Here is a 19047-nt window from a genome sequence, read left to right on the forward strand (position 1 = left end):
AGGCAGGTGGGGCCTGGGGGTAGGGGTGCAGCTGTTTTGAGAACAGCAAATTCAGTTTGCTTGGGGTATGTGGCACCTGCCCTGTTACAGACAAATGGCGTACAAGGAGGAATTAGGAGGAGGTATCAACAGGGGATAAGCCAGGTCAGGTGTGCCTTGGGAAACTAACCTGGAGGGATAGATTGGGGAAGTGGAGAATATTTGGGCAACTACAATAGCCTAGCCCAAAGGTAGTAGAAGGTAGGCAAATGGAACACAACAAAGAGCAACAGCTGTCACTAAAGAAGACTGCTAGAGTCAACAGCAAAATAATGCTATAGGGAAAGGAAGAAAATGACACCAAAGACAACTCTAGGGGAGGAGGGAGCCCAAGCAGCAGGTCACTCGTCCAACGCCCGCGCCCCGGGTTCAACGCCCGCGCCCCTCTGCGTTAGAAGCAGGAGTGCCCCTTAGAGCACGTTGTTCATTTCATCAGAGCCTGGCAGGCGGCTTCAAGAACAGCAGGCAATAGAATTGCTGGGTCTCGCAGCAATTTGGTGGAAGAGCACCAAAATTAAAACAGCACAGTTAGGAGCAGGGAAGTGGCTCAGCAGGCGCCACACAAACTCGAGACCTAAATTCAACTCCCAGGACCCAAGTTAAAGCAAGCCAACTACTCAAGGTGTGGTAGAGAGCACCCATGGCCCCAGCACCCCCCCAGTGAATACACACAAAACAATTTAAAATAGAACGTTAGAAATGCTCTCATAAACCCAGACATACGCTGTTTTATGCCCACATTTCCAGCCGTGTGAGAAAGTAGGGCAGAAGGACGGACGGACAACTCCAGACTGGCTTGGGCAATGCTGCAAGGCCTCACCTCTGCTGTTGCTTTTTCTTTCAGAGACAGGGGCTCGTCTCGCGTCTCATGCCGACTTGGAACTTGCTATGTAACCAAGGACGACACTGACCTTCTGACCCTTCTGCCTCCCTCCCAAGTGCGGGGATTACAGGAGAGCACCAACACACCTGGTTTTATGTGATACTTGGGATTCAAGCCGGGGCTTGTGCATGCTAAACAGGCATTCTACCAACTGTAGCCTGTTGTGTGTGCGTGGCTGTGGGGTCAGAGGCCCGCTTGTGGGAGTCAGTTCTCTCCCGTCATGTGGGTCTCAGTAACTGAACTCTGGTCATCAGGCTTGGCAGCAAGCACTCTTACCTGCTGAGCCATCTTGGCAGCCCCTGTTTAAGTGATTCGAAAATTTGAAAAGTTGATAAAATAATGAAAGATCAGAGAAAATGTCTACCAAGGCATATTACACATATAAAAAAAATTATGCGGCAAGGGTCAGTGATGAAGTGATAAGAGACGTGTCAGGTGCAGCAGTCTTGGCTGCCAGTTCCAGGAAGTAGGTCTCCAGTAACTTTCCTCCTTCAATTCTGGGAAATTATTTAATAGGTAAATAGCAAAGTAAGCAGTAATTTGATATGCACAATCTGGTTCAAGCTAAGTCGATAAAAGACAGGTGGAGCCAACAAGATGGCCTAGGAGAGAAAAGCATTTGCTGCTGCCCCTGACCAGGGTGGAGAGAACTGGCTCCTGCGCTGGCCTTCTACCTCCACACATGTACTGTAGCACTCCACTGTATACACAGAAGCGCGCGCGCGCACACACACGCGCACACACACACACACACACACACACACACGACAGAGAGAGAAAAAAAATTGGTGGCAGGGCTGGGCCATTTGCCTAACATCTGTGAAACCCCAAGGACACAGGTAAACCCCAAGCACTGGCAAGAAAATAAAATGGGGGAGGAATTAACCATATTAAGTGCCTGTTAAAATTCAAATTTCAGGCCAGGCACGGTGGCAGTAGTAAGTGAAGCCTTTCATCCCAGCATTGGGAAGACTGGAGGGTGTGGAGGTACACAGGACTGTGGTGGATTTGAGCTACTTAACCCTACAAGTGAGTTAACAGCCCGGTACAGTGCAAGATCTTGTTTACAAAACAAAACAAAAATGTGAACTTCAGATGGCTTGTCAATAACTTTTTGTTTTTCCAGACAGGGTTTCTCTGTGTAGCCCTGACTGTCCTGGAACTTGCTCTGTAGACCAGGCTGGCCTGGAATTCATAGACATCCGCCTGCCTCTGTCTCCCAAGTGCTGGGATTAAAGTCAAGGCTGCTGCCACCACAACCTGGTTGATCATCAATAACTTTTTGGGATAATTATATCCCATGAAAAATTAGAGTACTGTTTACCATTAAAAATAGATTTAAGGTAAGTCACAAATTTAACTGGGTATCTTAGGTTTTGTTTGTGAGGCACACACCTTTTTGCAGGTCAGTTATTCTGTCCAGGAAGTAATAAAGAGGTTGTTGTAAAAAGGACCTTTGAGATAATCTAACAGAGCATGCATTTTATGACCAGAGGACCAGAGATCAGAGTGTGGGTGGGCCTGCCTGCCATCCAAGGGCATGTGGGGCCAAATCTAAAGTCCTGCTTGGCCCAAGTCTACTTCTAAGATGACTTTATTTGGGGATGGAGAATGTCTCAGGCCTTGCGAACACTTGCTGCTCTTCCAAATTTGACTCCTAGCATCCACATGAGTCTGTTACATGGGTCTCACAAGTTTGTAAGTACAGTTCCAGGGGATGCAATGCCCTCTGCAGGCAAAATGGCCGCCCTCATGAATTATAAGTAATTGTGTTTATTTGTGTGTGAACACAGGTACATGCATGCCGAGGTACTCGAAGGTCAGAGGACAGCCTGCAGGGGTCAGCTTTCTCCTTCTACTCCTGCATGAGCTAGGGCTCAAGCCCAGGTTGTCGGCTTTACCTGATGAGCCGCCTTCACAGCCTCAAGTTTGTGAGACAGCGTTTCTCTGTGTAGCCCTGGCTGCCAGTGTGCGTGTGTGTGTGTGTGTGTGCGCGCGTGCTGTGTTGCTAAGGATCAAACCCAGTCTCACATGTACAAACATATATGCTATACTGAATTATACTCTCAGACCCACAGGGATTATTGAGGAAAAGTTCACTGTTAAATGGAGCAGTTACTCATTAACCCATGTCGTCTATAAAAAGTTTAGAAATAATGGTTTGCTTGGAGATGAGTCCCAAGAGGAGACTGTGATACTTAAGTTTACATGAGATATACTCAGCATCCTTGTATGTAAGAGATCAATAGTTATCTCTTGAAAAAAAAAATAAAAGAAATGAATAAACTCTTCCCAGGCTGTAATATATTGAAACAAAGTGTGAGAACAACATCAAATCAAAGGTTAAGATTTACTTCTTTATCTTTTTTTTCTTCCTATATTTAAGTCTCTTCCTCCTTCATCCTGAAAAAGAGTCTCCTGAGATAATAGGTAAAATTATCATCTTATTTCATTTTATGTCTGAGGAAAGAGGAACCCCAGGGAGGAGAAATTATTTGTCAAATGAGACACAGCTGATTCACAGTGGTGCCACAACCAAAACTCTTTAATTCCTGGACAACAGCACTTTCTAGCACACTGTGTTTTCTGACATTCTTTCTGTCTGTCCTTTCTGCTGCTGGTAGTTACCTGTCTAAAGTCAAAGGAAAGACGACTATCGTTCAGTTGGCAGAGGGCTTGCCCCTTAACCAGGCATGGTGCTGCCACCACATACCTGTTAGCCTAGCATTTGGGAGGTAGAAGCAGGAAGGTCACAAGTTCAAGGTCATCCTCAGCTACATTAACTCAGGAAACCATCCTGAGCTCTCAGAGAGCCTGTCTTAAACACCTCTGCTCACACTTTGCTTCCCTCTCTTCCCTCAAACTCCGCTGAGAACAGTGGAACAACAACTTTAATGAGAAACAAACATGGGATGATGCCTATCTGCCTCTGACTGAAGCCACCTGGGAAATGGTATTATCTTGGACATTCAACAGGACATAAACTTCTCAAAATAGAGTCTCAATTGCGCCAGAAGCACCTGGTGATCTCTGACTGTGAAACAATGAGATCTAGAGACAATAAGTGGTTCCAAGACTAACATATTTTGAAGGAAAATCAGGTCAACAAGTTATTTCTAGTGCTTATATCAACCTTCTTTGCCCCTAGGGGAGTACCAAGAAGTTTAAACATAAGAGTAAATTAAAGTCAGGCTGAGGTGGCACATGGCTTTGATCTCAGCACTTGGGAAGCAGAGAGCTCTGTCAGTTTGAGGCCAGCCTGGTCTATAAAGCCAGTCCAGGAGAGCCAGGGCTAGACAGAGAAACCCTGTCTCGGAAAACAAAAACAAAACAAAACAAAAACCTAAAAGAATATTTGGTGAATTAATTGAAGACAGTAACATTAAGTATAAGTTTCTGGTGGCCTCAGTTTGATAATCTATATTCTTTTCTGGTTTTCAAAACCTGCGGGGAATGTCGAATTAAGCCTTTTGGAGGCCCATCGGGAATGGTGAGTGAAGCATCAGTGACTCCTCCTCCTCCTCGTCGAAAGATCCTGATCCACTGCACACAGTGTTGATCTACTAGGGACTCCTAGTACACTAAAGAAGTCTCCAAATGGATCAGAGGCTAGGGCAGGGACTGCCTCCCCCTTCTTCACGGAAGTCTCCTAAGGTGACTTTGCCCCCCATATCTCCCACATTTCCTTATAGTCGCGCCAACCTGATTGTTGCTGGTGCTTGAGGCACGATATGGTCTAATCGGCTTTTCAATCATTTAAAGGCAGTCACACTGGATAATAAAGTTAGATCTGCACCTTTGAGTCTGGTCTCCAGAGTCTGATTCCTGGGATTCTGTGTGGGCTCCACTGCCAGCACCCCCCTTCCCCTTGGTTCCTGATACCCCAAAAAAAACAGTCTTTAGCAGGCAGCTGATTATTCAAGCATAAGAAGCAATCTAGAAATTCATCAACAGGAGAAATCTATATACAACACTTCAAAAATAGAAGAATAGAAGCTGGGTGTGGCAGTGCATGCTTTTAATCCCAGCACCCCAGGAGACCCAGGCAGGCAGATGGCTGTGAGTACCAGGCCAGCCTGGTCTGGTCTACAAAGTGAGTGCAGGACAGCCAGGGCTACACAGAGAAACCTGTCTCAAAACCAAAACAAAATTAACAAAACAAAACAAATGAAATAAAACAACAAAACAAAATAAAAAGACCAAACAAACAAACAAAAAGAATAAAAAAGATGAACAAGATAATAATCTCAAAATACATTCCAAAGTCTCAAAGAATTATTGTTATTTTAGGAACAACAATGTTGTAACCTGCTTAAACCCTATAGCCCCTCTGTTGAGACCGACTTTAGTTCTTAGCATAACTATGGCTCCTCTGTTAACACCTGCTACTTTGCTACCTGGACACTCTATGAAGTCCCCCAACTGCAGAACCGATCAATTAAAGGTCAGTTAGAAACGCTCTGTCTAGCTAGTCTAACTGATGTGATAATGTTGCTTTCTACACCTGGATACTTAGTTGCATTTTTTTTGTTACCTGATTGTTACCTAGTTGCAGTTTGTTTCCTACACCCGGTTACAGTTTTGTTACCTGGTCGCTACCTTTTACTTTTTTTTTGTATGCAAAACCTGCTTTAGGAGCAGACCAAGGTCATAGTCTGGCTCTGGAGAACAGATTATGGCCAGGACTGGTTAGTTCCTGTTTGGTGCTCAATAGACCTCTCTGTTGTTTGGTGTCTGAGCGGTCAGTGAGAGGCCATTCCGGAACCTGTAACAAATAGCAACACACTGCATCCATGCATTTTTCCACTCTTGAAAAACCTAATCAGCCAGAGAAGCTCTGTGAAGTCACAGATGAATCAAAACTATGACTTGAGAAGTGGTAAATCATGACAAAAGACAATTTGTATTTCGATTAACTCAACATAGGGTTAACAAAAAACAACTGAGAGAACTCCCTTCCTTTTTTTCTTTTTAAAGAAACAGGAATTAAATCTAAAATCTCTGGAGGTTTCAAAGTCCAAGATCTAGTTACCAGTGTCTGGTGACAGGAGTCATTCTAGAACAGAGTGTGTCGTAACTGCCGCAAAGCTAAAGCAGTTCCGACACTGTGGGAATTGTGGACAGTCACCTCGAAGTTGTCCACACATGCTCAGAAAACAGATTCAGTTGCTAACCTGAAACACAGGTCCGAATGGCAACAATAACAACAGCTCACAAACTGCACTCCCCAGACATTTCCATCTATTGTTCTGGACTTATTTCTCTCTGTGGTGTGTGCGCGCGCATGTCTGTGTTCGGGTGCATTTGCCTTGCACATGCAGAGGCCAGAAGAGAACCCCAATGTCCTCTGTGCGGCAAGGCCTCTCACTGAGCCTAGACCCTTATCCTGAGCATTGTCTCTGAGTCAACAGCACCCATCTTTATGGAGGAAGCCGTATGTACTTTGTAAAAAGTTTTAATGTAGGGGTCTAGAGAGAAGGCTCAGAGGTTAAGAACACTGGCTGTACTTTCAAAGGTCCTGAGTTCAATTCTCAGTAACCACATCGGTGGCTCATAACCATCTAAAATGAAATCTGGTGTTCTCTCCTGGCCTGCAGGATACTGTACACATTTTTTTTTGTTTGCTTGTTTTAAAAGTTTCAATGCAAACACGTCTTGTACACATGGGAACGACCTGTTATCAGAAAACTTTTGTCCAAAATTGTGCTGTTCTTATATATAGCTGCAAGAAACCAACCTGGTGTCAGACTCCAAAAATTTGGCCTAGCACCAGCTAAGTCAGGCTGAACTGAATTTCATTCTTAACTCACCCAGATTGTTTTCCTACTGAGAGACCAAAGAATTAAAAATCAGTTGCTATTGTTTTAAAGCACAAGCCTGAACGAAGGCTGAAGGCCAGCCAGGTATAGACATGTCCAGCCACCTGGGGAAAAGGAACCAGCTTTATCGCATTCTTTTCCTGCCCACTAGAGGTACAGTTGCTAGGAAACTGGCCTAGATGGCCAAGCCAGAAGTGCTTATGGTCTTGGCGTCTAAAGTAAACCAATCATTTAAAAAGTCAAATTCCCTTACTCAATCATGTAACTCCCTGCTTACCTTTTTGTTTGTTTGTTTGTTTGTTTTTGTTTTTTTCTTTCCCTTTGAAAAACTTGTTCCCCTAGACTGTGGGGCTGCAAAAGCAGGAAGTTTTTGCCACCCATGGCTTGAGCACATATATAATAAATCCTCATGTATTTGCAGCAGACTCCATTCCTGGTAGACTATGGGGGGGGGGTCTCATGAACTGGGCATAACACTGCTAGCCATAACACTTACAGGAATCCACACTCGGAGCCATTTCCCATCCAAGCCCTCATTTTGCTTCTGAATTTTGGAAAAAACAAAAACAAAAAAACCTAAGTAATCTACCATACTTTAAATTTTAGTTTTATTTTATGCATTTGAGTGTTTTTCCTGAACGTATCTAACTGCACCAGGTGTGTCTGGTGCCTGCACAAGCTAGACAAGAATCCTTCTGCTGTGGGTGCTGAAACCCGACCCCAGTCCTCTGCAGGCACAGCAAATACTCTTAATGCTGAGCCATCTCTAGTTCCCTTTCTTCTTTTGAGGTAGAGTTTTCAGTGAACTCACTATAGACATAAGCTAGAGCCTTCGGGAAGAGAGACTCTTAATTGGGAAAATGCCTCCAAAAGACTGACCTATAGGAAAGTCTATTGGACATTTTATTGGTTATTGTTTGATGTGGGAGTGCCCAGCCCATTGTGGGTGATGCCAACCATGGGCATGTGGTCCTAAGTTGTGTAAGAATGCAGTGCTGAGCTGGGCAGTGGTGGTGCACATCTTTAATCCCAGCGCTTAGATAGCAGAAGCAGGTAGATCTCTGAGTTTGGGGGCCTGCTGGTCTGCAGAAGGAGGTCTAGGACAGCGAAGAGGCTACAGAGAAAAACTTTGTCTAAAAGAAAAAAGAAAGAAAGAAAAAAGAAAGGAGCAAGATGTGAAAGGCAAGCCAGTAAGCAGCACTCCCCTATTTCTCTATTTCTCTGGTGTTTGCTTTAGTTCCTACTTCCAAATTCATGCAACAAACCCTTTCCTTACCAAGCTGCTTTGGTCACAGCATTTAATCACGGAAATAGAAACCCTGACTAAGACAGTGTCCTAGACTGGTCTTGAGCAGCTAGTGCTCAGCTTGTCTCATCATTAAAGCACACACACACACACACACACACACACACACACACACACACTTTTACCTTTATTTTATGTGTCCATTCGCTTATATGTTGGAATGTATGTACACCTGTACACTACACGTGTGCAGGCCTGAGAAGACAGGGTACTCTCATCTGGGACTGGAGCTATAGATGTTTGTGAGCCACCATGTGGGTGCCGGGACTAGAACCTGGATCCTCTGGAAGAGCAGCCAGGGCTACTAACCACTGAGCCATCTCTCCAGCCCTGACTCTTCATCTCTAAAAAACAAAATTAATGGACAAATAAGGTACATTTGGCAATAATATAAAACATATAATAAAAATATAAATAATATAAAACAAACAAATATAAAATAATATAATCTAAGTTTTTGCTGAGTGCAAGGATTGAAACTGTGAAAAATATAGAAAACTATGAAGAAAGTATGTATTTTAAAACTCAGTGCTGCACTTGAACAACTTCACCACCAAATCCTAGCAATCTCTGAATTATGGTTGTTTTGGTCACTGTTCTATAGCTGTGAAGAGACACCATGACAAATGCAACTCTTTTTTTTTTTTTTTTTGAGACAGGCTTTCTCTGTGTGTAGCCCTAGCTGTCCTGGGACTCGATTTGTAGACCAGGCTGGCCTTAAACTCACAAAAATCTGTCTGCCTCTGCCTCCCGAGAGCTGGGATTAAAGGTGTGCACTGCCATGCCACACTGACCAAGGCAACTCTTATGAAAGAAAGATTTAATTGGGAGAATGCTTAGAATTTCAGAGGCTTAGCCCATTTTCACCATCTCATCATGTCAGGGACACGCCTGCCTGCATGGTGCTGAAGCAGTAGCTGAGAGCTACATCCTGGTCCACAGGCAGAGAGACAGACAGACAGACAGACAGAAAGAGACAGGGAATAGACACTAGGCCTGGCTTGGGCTTTTGAAACCTTAAGGGCCACCTTCAGTAATACACTTCCTCCAAAAAGACCACGCCTCCTAATCCTAATCTTTTCAAATAGTGCCACTCTCTGGAGACTAACATTTAAGTATATGAGCCAATAGGGGCCATTCTTATTCAATATACCACAGTGATTTATGAATGACCTACTGAGAGACATTTTGCAACTATTTGCTATTCTACACATTACTTTTATGAATGCCACAATATACAATATATAAAATCACTACAAATCTTACTTTTTGTAACATTTGAAAACTTCCTCAGACCAGTGGTAGTGGTGCATGCCCAGGAGGCAGAGGCAGGCAGATCTCTGAGTTTGAGGCCAGCCTAGTCTACAGAGTGAGTTCCAGGACATCTAGGGCTACACAGAGACCTTGTCTGGGGTAAAAAAGAAAACAAAACCAACCAACCCACCAACCAACCAGCTCACTGAACTTCTTCCATCCTGCAGCATTGATCTGGTTTGGTGGCACACACCTGCAAGGTAAGAGGCTCACTGCGAAGGCTGGTCTCATGGCAAGTTCCACCTCAGCTGGGTCTATACTGTGAGGCTCTGTCTCAGAAAACAACAAACCAAGGGCCGTCCAGATGGATCAGGGGGTAAATGGATTTGTTGCCGAGCCTGATGACCCGAGTTCAACCCCCCAAGACCCGTACAGTCAAGGTGGAGAACCAACTCCCAAAAGCTGTCCTCTGGCAGCCACACAGGCACCATGGCCATGGGTCTGCTCTCCCAAGCAAGTGCATGGAACCTAAAATTAAGTGTAATTAAAACATGTTATGGCTAATCTTAATTTTTTCCACATTTATTTGCTTATATGTTTGTATGCGTGTGGAGGTCACAGGACAACTTGACAGATTTAGTTTTTCTTTCTGCCACGTGGGTTCTGGGAAACAAACCTGGGTCCTTTCACTTGGCATCAAGTACCTTTACTCACTGAGCTGTCCTAGAATCACTGTGGAAAATGACCCCTGCCTGTATCTGTGAGAGATTATCTAGATTAGTTTAACTGAGTTAAGAAGAACTGTCCTGGAGAGATGGCTCAGAGGTTAAGAACATTTGATGTTCTTCCAAAGGTCCCGAGTTCACTTCCCATGCAACCTCATGGTGGTTCACAACCATCTATAGTAAGATCTGGTGTGCAGGCAGAATGTTGTAGAAATAATAAGTAAATCTTAAAAAAAAAAAAAAAAAGAAAAGAAAAGAAAAGAAAAGAAAAGAAAAAAAAAAAAGAACTGTCCCAACTTTGGGGGGGCACCATTCCGTGGGCTGGAATCCCATCTGAAAGGGGGTAGGGCAAGCTGAGCATAAACATTTACCATTGTCTGCTTCCTGTCTGCAGACAAAATTCAACCAGCTCTGCATCCCCTTGGAAATGCAAGAAAAAAGAATAAAAGCAAAACTCCAAACAAACAAACAAACAAACAAACCTACCTCTTCCTTTCTCAGGTTGTCTGACAGGGGGAAAGTAGCTACCATGCCAGACTAGACGGAAGCTCAAGACGCTAACACAGGCTACGTTCACTTGTCTCTCCATAGACCCATCTCACTTCTTTTGTACCGACTTCCCTAATCATGTCATTTGGAGGCCCAGCCTCTCTTCTGTTCTCAGAATAATCTGGCCTTAAAGAAATGTGAAAGCAGCTTGAGTGTTCACGTGGTGGCTCCCTGTTAGAAGGTCCTCTTTGGTCTCCTTCCCTGGTTTCTTTTCTAGGAAACATTCTTGTCCTTTGCCTCCTCTTGGCAGCCTGGAGCTGCGCCCTGTCTTGCCAGCAGTGCCTTTGAACCTCAGCCCAGGCCCTCAGAATTTGGAGAAAAGGACTAGAGGTTTTCCTTTGATCTCACAGAGTTACGGGGTGCTAGGTCAGAGCCACTTGGCTGTAAGTGCTGAAGGAGGGAAGCTCTGGGACAGGAGGAGCAGGGGTTGAGGTACGTATGCAACAGTCCAATGGTTCTAGGCTCTGCCTCCTGACTTCTGTTTTACTATATGATCTGCATGAATTTATTGGGAAAGACTTCCAAGAAGTGCTAGTAAACCAGACTAATTTATGTGCTTTGGTGGAAAGCAGATTCTATTTCCTTACTCAGCTAAATTATGAAAGCATTTCTAATGCCACACTGCTGGGAAAGAGGGAGATGTTTTATGTGCTAGACTCTTAGAGTGATGCAGGCTAATTGACAGATGGGAAAATAGCTTCAGAAAGGCACTTCCAGCACTGAGGATCTAACTCTGGCAAGCACTTGCCCAGCATTCGTGAGGCCCTGGGTTCCATCTCCACAAACAAAGCAGGCCGGAAACAAGCACAAACCTCGACACTCCCTTAGAACTTCTACAACTGGCAAGTTAAGGGTTCACACTTTAAGTGAGGAAAACAATGAGGCTTTAGGGCTCAGTGAACAGCTGACCAAAGTAGTCTTGATGATGGTTGCTATCAACACTAATTTTCATAAACTATATTTTAAATTGTTTTTCTCTTTTTTTTTTTTTTCAAAAGGTAGCATGGTGCTTTACTTATTCTGGACATTTTATAACATCTCTGGAACGGTTTTTTTCTTTCTGTAATTTTTGTTTTGTTCTTTTTTTTTTCCCCCAAGACAGGGTTTCTCTGTCTTGGAACTCACTCTGTAGACCACATTGGCCTGGAACCCACAGATATATGCCTGCCTCTGCCTGCCTGAGTTCAGGGATTAAAGGCATGCACCACCACACCCAGTTTTTTTTATTTTTTATTTTTTGTTGTTTTATTTTTGTTTTTTTGAGACAGGGCCTATACTATGTAGCTCTGGCTATCCTGAAACTCCCTATGTAGATCAGGTTGGGTGCAAACTCAGAGATCTGCCTACGTCTGCTTCTGCCCGAGAGTGCTGAGATTAAAGGCGTGTTCTACCACACCTGGCTCTCTTTCTCCTTAAACTCCTCTCTGCCTCCTAAGTGCTGAGATCGAAGATGTGCCCATCTTAAAACATGCATTTTACTATTACATGACTCACTAAACTAGCAAAATTTTTCCTTTTTTAAAAGATTTTATTTATTTTATGTATGAGTGCTGTGTCGGCATGTATACCTGCATGTCAGAAGAGAGCATCAAATTCCAGAGCCACCATGTGGTTACTGGGAATTGAATTCAGGACCTATGGAAGGGTAGACAGGGCTCTTAACCACTGAGCCATCTCTCCAGCCCCCAAATTTATCTTTAAAGAGCCCTGTAACCACTTAGTTCTCTAATGACTGAGATTATGCCCTCTGTTCTAGTTGGCTTCTCTGTTGCTATGCTGAAACAAGGGCCAAAAGCACTTTAGGAGAGGAAAGGTTTTATTTGGTTCACAAGCCACAGTCCATCACTGAAGAAAGCCAAGAAAGTCCATGTAGCAACCCATGGGAAGGACCTGGAGGCAGAGGCCATGGAGAAGTGCCGGCTTGCTTTCCACGGCTCGTTCCGCCTGCCTTCTTACAGCACCCACGATCACCTGCCCTGGACCCCCCACAGTGGGTTTGGCCCTCCCACATCAATCATTAATTAAGAAAATGCCACACACACATTTCCACAATTCATGGAGGCAATTCCTCAGCTGAGGTTCCCTCTTTCCAGATGTCTCTAATTTGTGCCAAGCTAACAAAATCTTGCCAGCACACTCTTTCCTTGAAAATAGATTTTCCCACAAAGGGTTCATCTGGGTGTGCGCTCTGCTGGCTGAATGTCTCTTGAAATCCAGCCTTGGAGCTCAGAGAAGCAAACAGTTGACCATGCACAAAGCACTTCAGACCTACGATGGTCTTTCAAATACGCTACCAAAGCAGCAACCTACTTCTCTCCAGAAAGTCAGGGTCTCTTCCAACCCCCTTCTGTCGTTGAGCCTTCCCTAGTGTTGACATTTCTTAAATATGTGACTTCAGACTCTTAATTCCTCTGAGCTCTAGTTTCTTCATGTGCAACAAAAAAAGCTGTCATAAAAGCTGTCTCGTAGAGTTATCACACAAATTAAAGTGACGTGGCCTTTGAAAGCATGTAGCCAGGCGTTTGCACTTCATGCTCTGCAGGTACAGAGTAGCCAGGAAACACACTGGTCGAAGCTTACGCTCTGCAGCCAGATGGTCTCAGTGCAAATGGCAGTTCTTCAGCCAGGCAGCTGAGTGACCTTGAGCGAATGTCTCAGCCTCATCATGCTCAAATTTGTATCAGGAAAATGGAAAATAATCGGATCACCTTCAGGATTAAGCAAGATCATGTATTAAGTATGTTTTTGGCACTGACAGTAAGAGTTTTACACTTACTTGTCGTCACAGGTTACATACAGTCCTTTAGGAAAATTCCTTTCATTTCTCTGTGACACATCTAAAGAATCTGATAAAACGAGAAGCTAAGACGCTTGCATATTTCTATGGGGTCAACTGTGCTCTTCCTCAGTTCATATTAAGTTAAAGTGCTATCCCCCCAAAGACTGTATTTGGATGTGGCTCCTAGGAGGCATATAGGTTAAATGAGGCCTAACAATATGGAACTGGAGATCCCACAAGCTTGCTCCACAGGAAGGCACCATGTGGAGGTGGCAAAGAGGAGGACCTTCACCAGAAACTAGCCTTGGGAATATGCATCTCTGCCTAGGCTGACTGTCTCTGGCCTTTTGTTACAGCAGCCCAGGCAGGATAAAACAGATTTGATACTATGAAATACTAACTAAAACTGTGGAAGTGGCTTTGGAGCTTTGAAGTAACAAAATAGGTAGCTGGATGATCTTTGCTAGTGTGCTAGGTTTTTTTGTTTGTTTGTTTGTTTTTGTTTTTTTGTGTTTTTTGTTTGTTTGTTTTTAGAAAATGACCCCATCAGAGGCCTGCAGGCATACCTATGTGGCTGTTTTTCTTCTTCCTCCTCCTCTTCTTCTTCTTTTGTTGTTGTTGTTGAGACAGGGTTTCCCTGGTAGCTGTCCTGGAGCCACTCTGTAGACCAGGCTGGCCTCAGACTCTTGGAGCTGTGCAGCACTTTCTTAATGACTGATGTGGGAGGGTCCTGCAATGGGGGCAGTGCCACTCCTGACCTGAATCCTTTCCTCCCTAACTTGCTTTTGGTTATGTTTTTATTTTATTATATTATTATCACAGCAATAGGAAGCAAACTGGGACAGCTAGAAAAAGCTTGTAAAGGAGGGCCAACAGAAATATGAACATAAAGGGCTACTTTGGGGCTGGGGAACTAGACCAGTGGATACAGTGCTTTCCACGTGAGAGTGGGGACCAGAGCTCGGCTCCCCAGGACCTGGGTACATGCCAGCTGGGTGTGGGGTTTGTCATAATTGTAGCACATGAGGTCAACCTCAGGACTCTATATACATGTGCATATCCACGAACATGCTCAAACATATCCACGAACATGCTCAAGCACATGGGAACACACTATAACACAAAGCATGGAAAATAAAAATGTACAAACTGAAAAAGAAAAGCTATTTTGGCCTGATCCCTGGGAGCCACGTGGTGGATGGTGAGGATCAACTTCTTCAGTCTGTCTTCTGATCTCCTCACGCTTGTCATGCATGCATGTATGCACATACACATAACAAGGCATGAGTGTATATCATATACGTGTACATACAACACACAATAAATGTAATAAAATGTTTAAAAAGACCAATAAAAATCTTATCCACAACTATAGCAAAAACTAATATTTCTCCAAATAAACAGCAAGAACTCTTTAGCTCCTAGAGGGAAAAAACAAACAAACAAAAAAAACAAACCAAAAAACTGCAGAGCTAGGGAGGAGCAGAGGAGGGCATTTGCTGAGCATCATAAGGTTCAGGTTTTGTCTCCAGTACAGTAAAAAAGCTTCTAAACCAACTAAACAAAAAATTAAAAATTAAAAAAAAATTTTAAAAATTGCAAATCATATTCTTTTACCAAAGGGTTACTGGGTAATCGACTAATGGTTTAAAGATTTTTTTTTTTTTTAATACATGGTGAAACTGTAAGTCATTAGAAAGATCTAAATAGCAGGAAAACACTGAATAAAATGATTGTAGACTGCCGAGGCTGGCTTCAAATCCATGATCCTCCTTGCTCAGCTGGGAATACAGCTCCAGCTTGGGGAAGAATCTTATCTTTACAGTAAAATCTTCACAACCACTGATGGGTGCTGATGATGCTATTGTGCTACACTAGACTCTCTCTGGATGACTGTGTGGGAGAGGAGAGATGACAGGACAATTAAAACTATTGTAAAATGATCCCCGCAGGATTACCCAGCAGGTGGGTAATCCCAGCAGGTGGGTAATATTACTATCACCCACCCCTGTCTAGAGCAACCGCTGCCTTCTTTATCCAATAATAGTCAGATTCCAATCTGACTATTATTGGTCAATAATGGTCAAGAAACAAGACGCCCCCATCCCAATCTAGAACAAGTTGAGATCAAGTTTGTTGGAAATATTAGAAAATAAAGATAAACAAGTAGCAAGGATGGTGGACCCCTCCTTGGGGTGCTGACTGGAGAGGCCTTTACTTGGCTTGTCTTCCAGCTCCTTAGCAATGTGCACATTCAGAATCTATACAAGACAGAGCACTTCTTAGATCAGTGAGGCACATCTCCCTCCTACTCTCCTTTGTATGGTCCAAATGATGAAGTCAGATGTATTTGTGAAGTCAACAGTTCACCTTAGACATTGGCTAGTCTTCCCTGCCAACACTAAACAAGGGTTAATTCCTGGATGATGGGCACTGAAAAATACTGAGAGAGCGTATAGTGAAGATACCTTATCTACCATTCTGTTCTCTAAAAATAGCAGAGCTCAGAGGGCAAAACACTTGCCACAAAACCTGATGATCTGAGTTCCACCCTTGGTACCCCCATGATGGAAGGAGAGAATGGCAATGGCTCCTATAACTTGTCCTCTGACCTACACAAACACACACACACCATACACATACAGACACACACACAGAAAACAAACGTAATTAAGAACAGCAGAGCAAACATTAAACATACATATGTGTGTACATATATATACTATTTTTTTTTGTTGGTTTTTCAAGATAAGGTTTCTCAGTGTAGCCCTCCCTGGCTGTCTTAGAAGTAGCTGTGTAGACCAGACCAGACCGGCCTCAATGTCACTGATAACTGCTTATCTCTGAGATTAAAAGTGTGCATTACCACTCCTGGAAAACTTTTTTTTTAAATTTATTTTATTTATGTGTATGGGTGTTTTGCCTGTACGTGATCACATGTGTGCAGTGCCCAGAAGAAGGTGTCAGATCCTCTGGATCTGGAATTACAGATAGTTGTGAGCTGCCATGTGAGTGCTGGGAATTGAACCTGTGTCCTCTGGAAAAGCAGTCAGTGCTCACTGCTGGACCATCTCTCCAGTCTATAATTTAAACTTTTTTTTTTGGTTTTGTTTTGATTTTTTTGTTTAAGAATTGGTTTCTCTGTAGCCCTGGCTGTCCTGGAACTTACTTTGTAGGCCAGATTGGTCTCGAACTTACAGAGATCTGCCTGCCTCTTCCTCCCAACTGTTGGGACCACTGCCTGGCTGCAACTTAAACTTTTTAAAATGCCAATTTATTTTTGTGTGAATATGTATGTGCCACAGGAAAAAGTGCAGGCATCAGTTCTCTTTCTACCACATGAGTCTTGGGGATTAAACTCAGGTTGTCTATTTTATATCTTTAAAGCAGATATTTTTATCCTCTGACTCTCTGTAGTTCCAGGCTGCAATATTTCTATCTCAGTCTCCCTAGAGGCAAAATATTTTAAGAAACATTTAGGGGGCTGGAGAAATGGCTCAGAGGTTAAGAACACCGTCTGCTCTTCCAAAAGTCCTGAGTTCAACTCCCAGCAACCACATGGTGGCTTATAACCATCTATAATAAGATCTGGTGCCCTCTTCTGACATGCAGGCAGAATGCTGTACAGTGATCTTTAAGCTCTTAAACTGTGAAAGTCACAAAAACCAACTGGTTCAGTGCAAGTTTTTAAGCTGAAAATTTTGTGACAAATACATTTACATAGAAAAATACACGTGGCGTTAAACATTTTTTTTAGTTCTTTTTATTTCTTTAATGAGGTGTGTGCAGGTGCATGTATGACACCAAGCACACATATGTCAGGGGACAACTTCCGTGACAGCACTCACTTCCACCTTGTTTAAGACAGGGCCTCCTGTTCACGGCTTCCGACAACAGGCCACCTGGCCCGCACATCCTGGGGGATTCTCCTGGCTCTATCTTTCATCTTACTCTGTGTGTGTGTGACTGAATTTGACTTTGCTGAGCTTCATGCTTGTACGGCAATTACTACTTAGTGAACTATCTCCTTAGACTGACTCACGCACATTTTGGATTATAAAATTTTTCACATATCATGAATACTTGTATACTTGCAATGATGTTCTCATTGTTAATATAAGCCACTTTGAGTTGGGCAGTGGTGGTGCAAGCCTTTAATCACAGCATTCAGGAGGCAGGGGTGGGTGGATCTCTGAGTTTAAGGCTAGAGACAGGGTTTCTCGGTGTAGTCTCCTCTGTCCTGGAACTCACTCTGTAGACAAGACTTAGCCTTGTAAATTGTAAAAATCAAGGATTTTTGTAGAGGTGACCTTCATTCACACTGTACTAAGGTGTGTCTCTGATAGTCCATTGTTAATTGCTGAACCAGCCTGGAGGTAAATGCTAACAGATTCTGGCATTGTCATTGTCTCAATGTTGTGTAACAACTGTCAATAAAGAGCTGAATAGTCTATTGCTGGGAGGAGAGTTAAGGCAGGACCTGCAGTCCCAGGAGGGGCATCCTACATGGACCAGACAGAGAGAAAGGAGAGGGAGAGGTCACTGGCTCATGAGGGAGTCACCATGAGGACGAAGATGGAGCAGGAGCTGCTGGGGCAAGACTAGAGGACAGGTAACAGGGCATGTGTGTGGGAAGTAGGTCAGGCCAGTACAGACAGGTTAGAATAGGTGAGAGTCTGCCCAGATATAGTCTTTAAAGCTTATTATAAATGTAACAGGTCTCTGCCTCATTATTTGGGAGATAGAGCGAGCGTAGAAGTAGCTATTAATTCAACAGCTTTTAAATAAAAAACCCAAAATACCATCGGTATAAATTTCTGATTCTTCCAACCCTTTAAAAGACAGATGTCCTAGCTCTTTCCATCACCAAGGTCAATAACAATGGAGAAATAATGACACTAGGAATGAACACTCTGACTGTAGGTATGAGTCTCCATCCATTTTCCCTGCCAATAAAAGCCAAGCCTTGGAGAAATTGCTGCTTCCAGGCCTGGGAAAGGAAGTTACAAGAAGGTCCAGGAGGTTGGAGAGGTAGCGGGGTTGGTGAGTACTTATAGCATGTGCAGAGTCCTAGGTTTGATCTGAACTTGGCGCATAGCTGTAACCCCAGGCCTTGGGGGTGTGAGGAGTTCAAGATCATCCTTAGTTACACAGGGTGTTCAAGGCCAGGTTGAAAACCAACCAAACAACAACAAAAGTAAAAGTAAGATCAACTTATACTCACATTAGGTTTTGTGTCTTTTCAATGTGCCAGTGTAGATTTATTGCCAATAGAGTTCTACATTCTTAAAGGACAAATTACCTGTTGTCAATAATCATTACTCGGGAAGGTGGAATCCCTAAAACTTCACAGCTCTGCAAAAGTTCTTTCTTTCGAATCTCTCCTTGATTGTAGAAATTTCCTGAGGAAACAGATAAAATGGTACTTTAGCTGTAGAGGCCTGTCTGCTCACTCATTTTTATCTTATCTTGTTCCCTGAGGGAGTTAAACTGTCTAAAAAAAGCCAGGATTGTAATGCAAAGCTGAAGAAAATGCAACATTTAACGTTATGGTATTTTATTAGCAGATTACTAGCAGCATACATCCTAGCACCACCAGCCACAATTCCTGTGTGCCTATTTATGTCTGCACAACTCTGTAAATCAATCTATCTATCTATCTATCTATCTATCTATCTATCTATCTATCTATC

General features: G+C 43.4%; 1 protein-coding gene across 2 annotated transcripts in view; it reads right to left on the reverse strand.

The window, feature by feature from the left end:
- Pigl (phosphatidylinositol glycan anchor biosynthesis class L) overlaps positions 1-19047 on the reverse strand; it is a 60289-nt gene that overhangs the window by 27908 nt on the left and 13334 nt on the right. For both annotated transcript variants that reach the window (XM_055594006.1, XM_055594007.1), the window contains exon 2: positions 18657-18756. In XM_055594006.1, coding sequence (XP_055449981.1) covers positions 18657-18756 — 100 coding nt within the window. The remainder of the gene's footprint in view (positions 1-18656; positions 18757-19047) is intronic.

The sequence above is a fragment of the Psammomys obesus genome, unplaced genomic scaffold, assembly GCF_907164565.1.
Source record: "Psammomys obesus unplaced genomic scaffold, mPsaObe1.curated_primary_1811, whole genome shotgun sequence".
In the NCBI taxonomy this organism is placed as follows: Eukaryota; Metazoa; Chordata; class Mammalia; order Rodentia; family Muridae; genus Psammomys; species Psammomys obesus.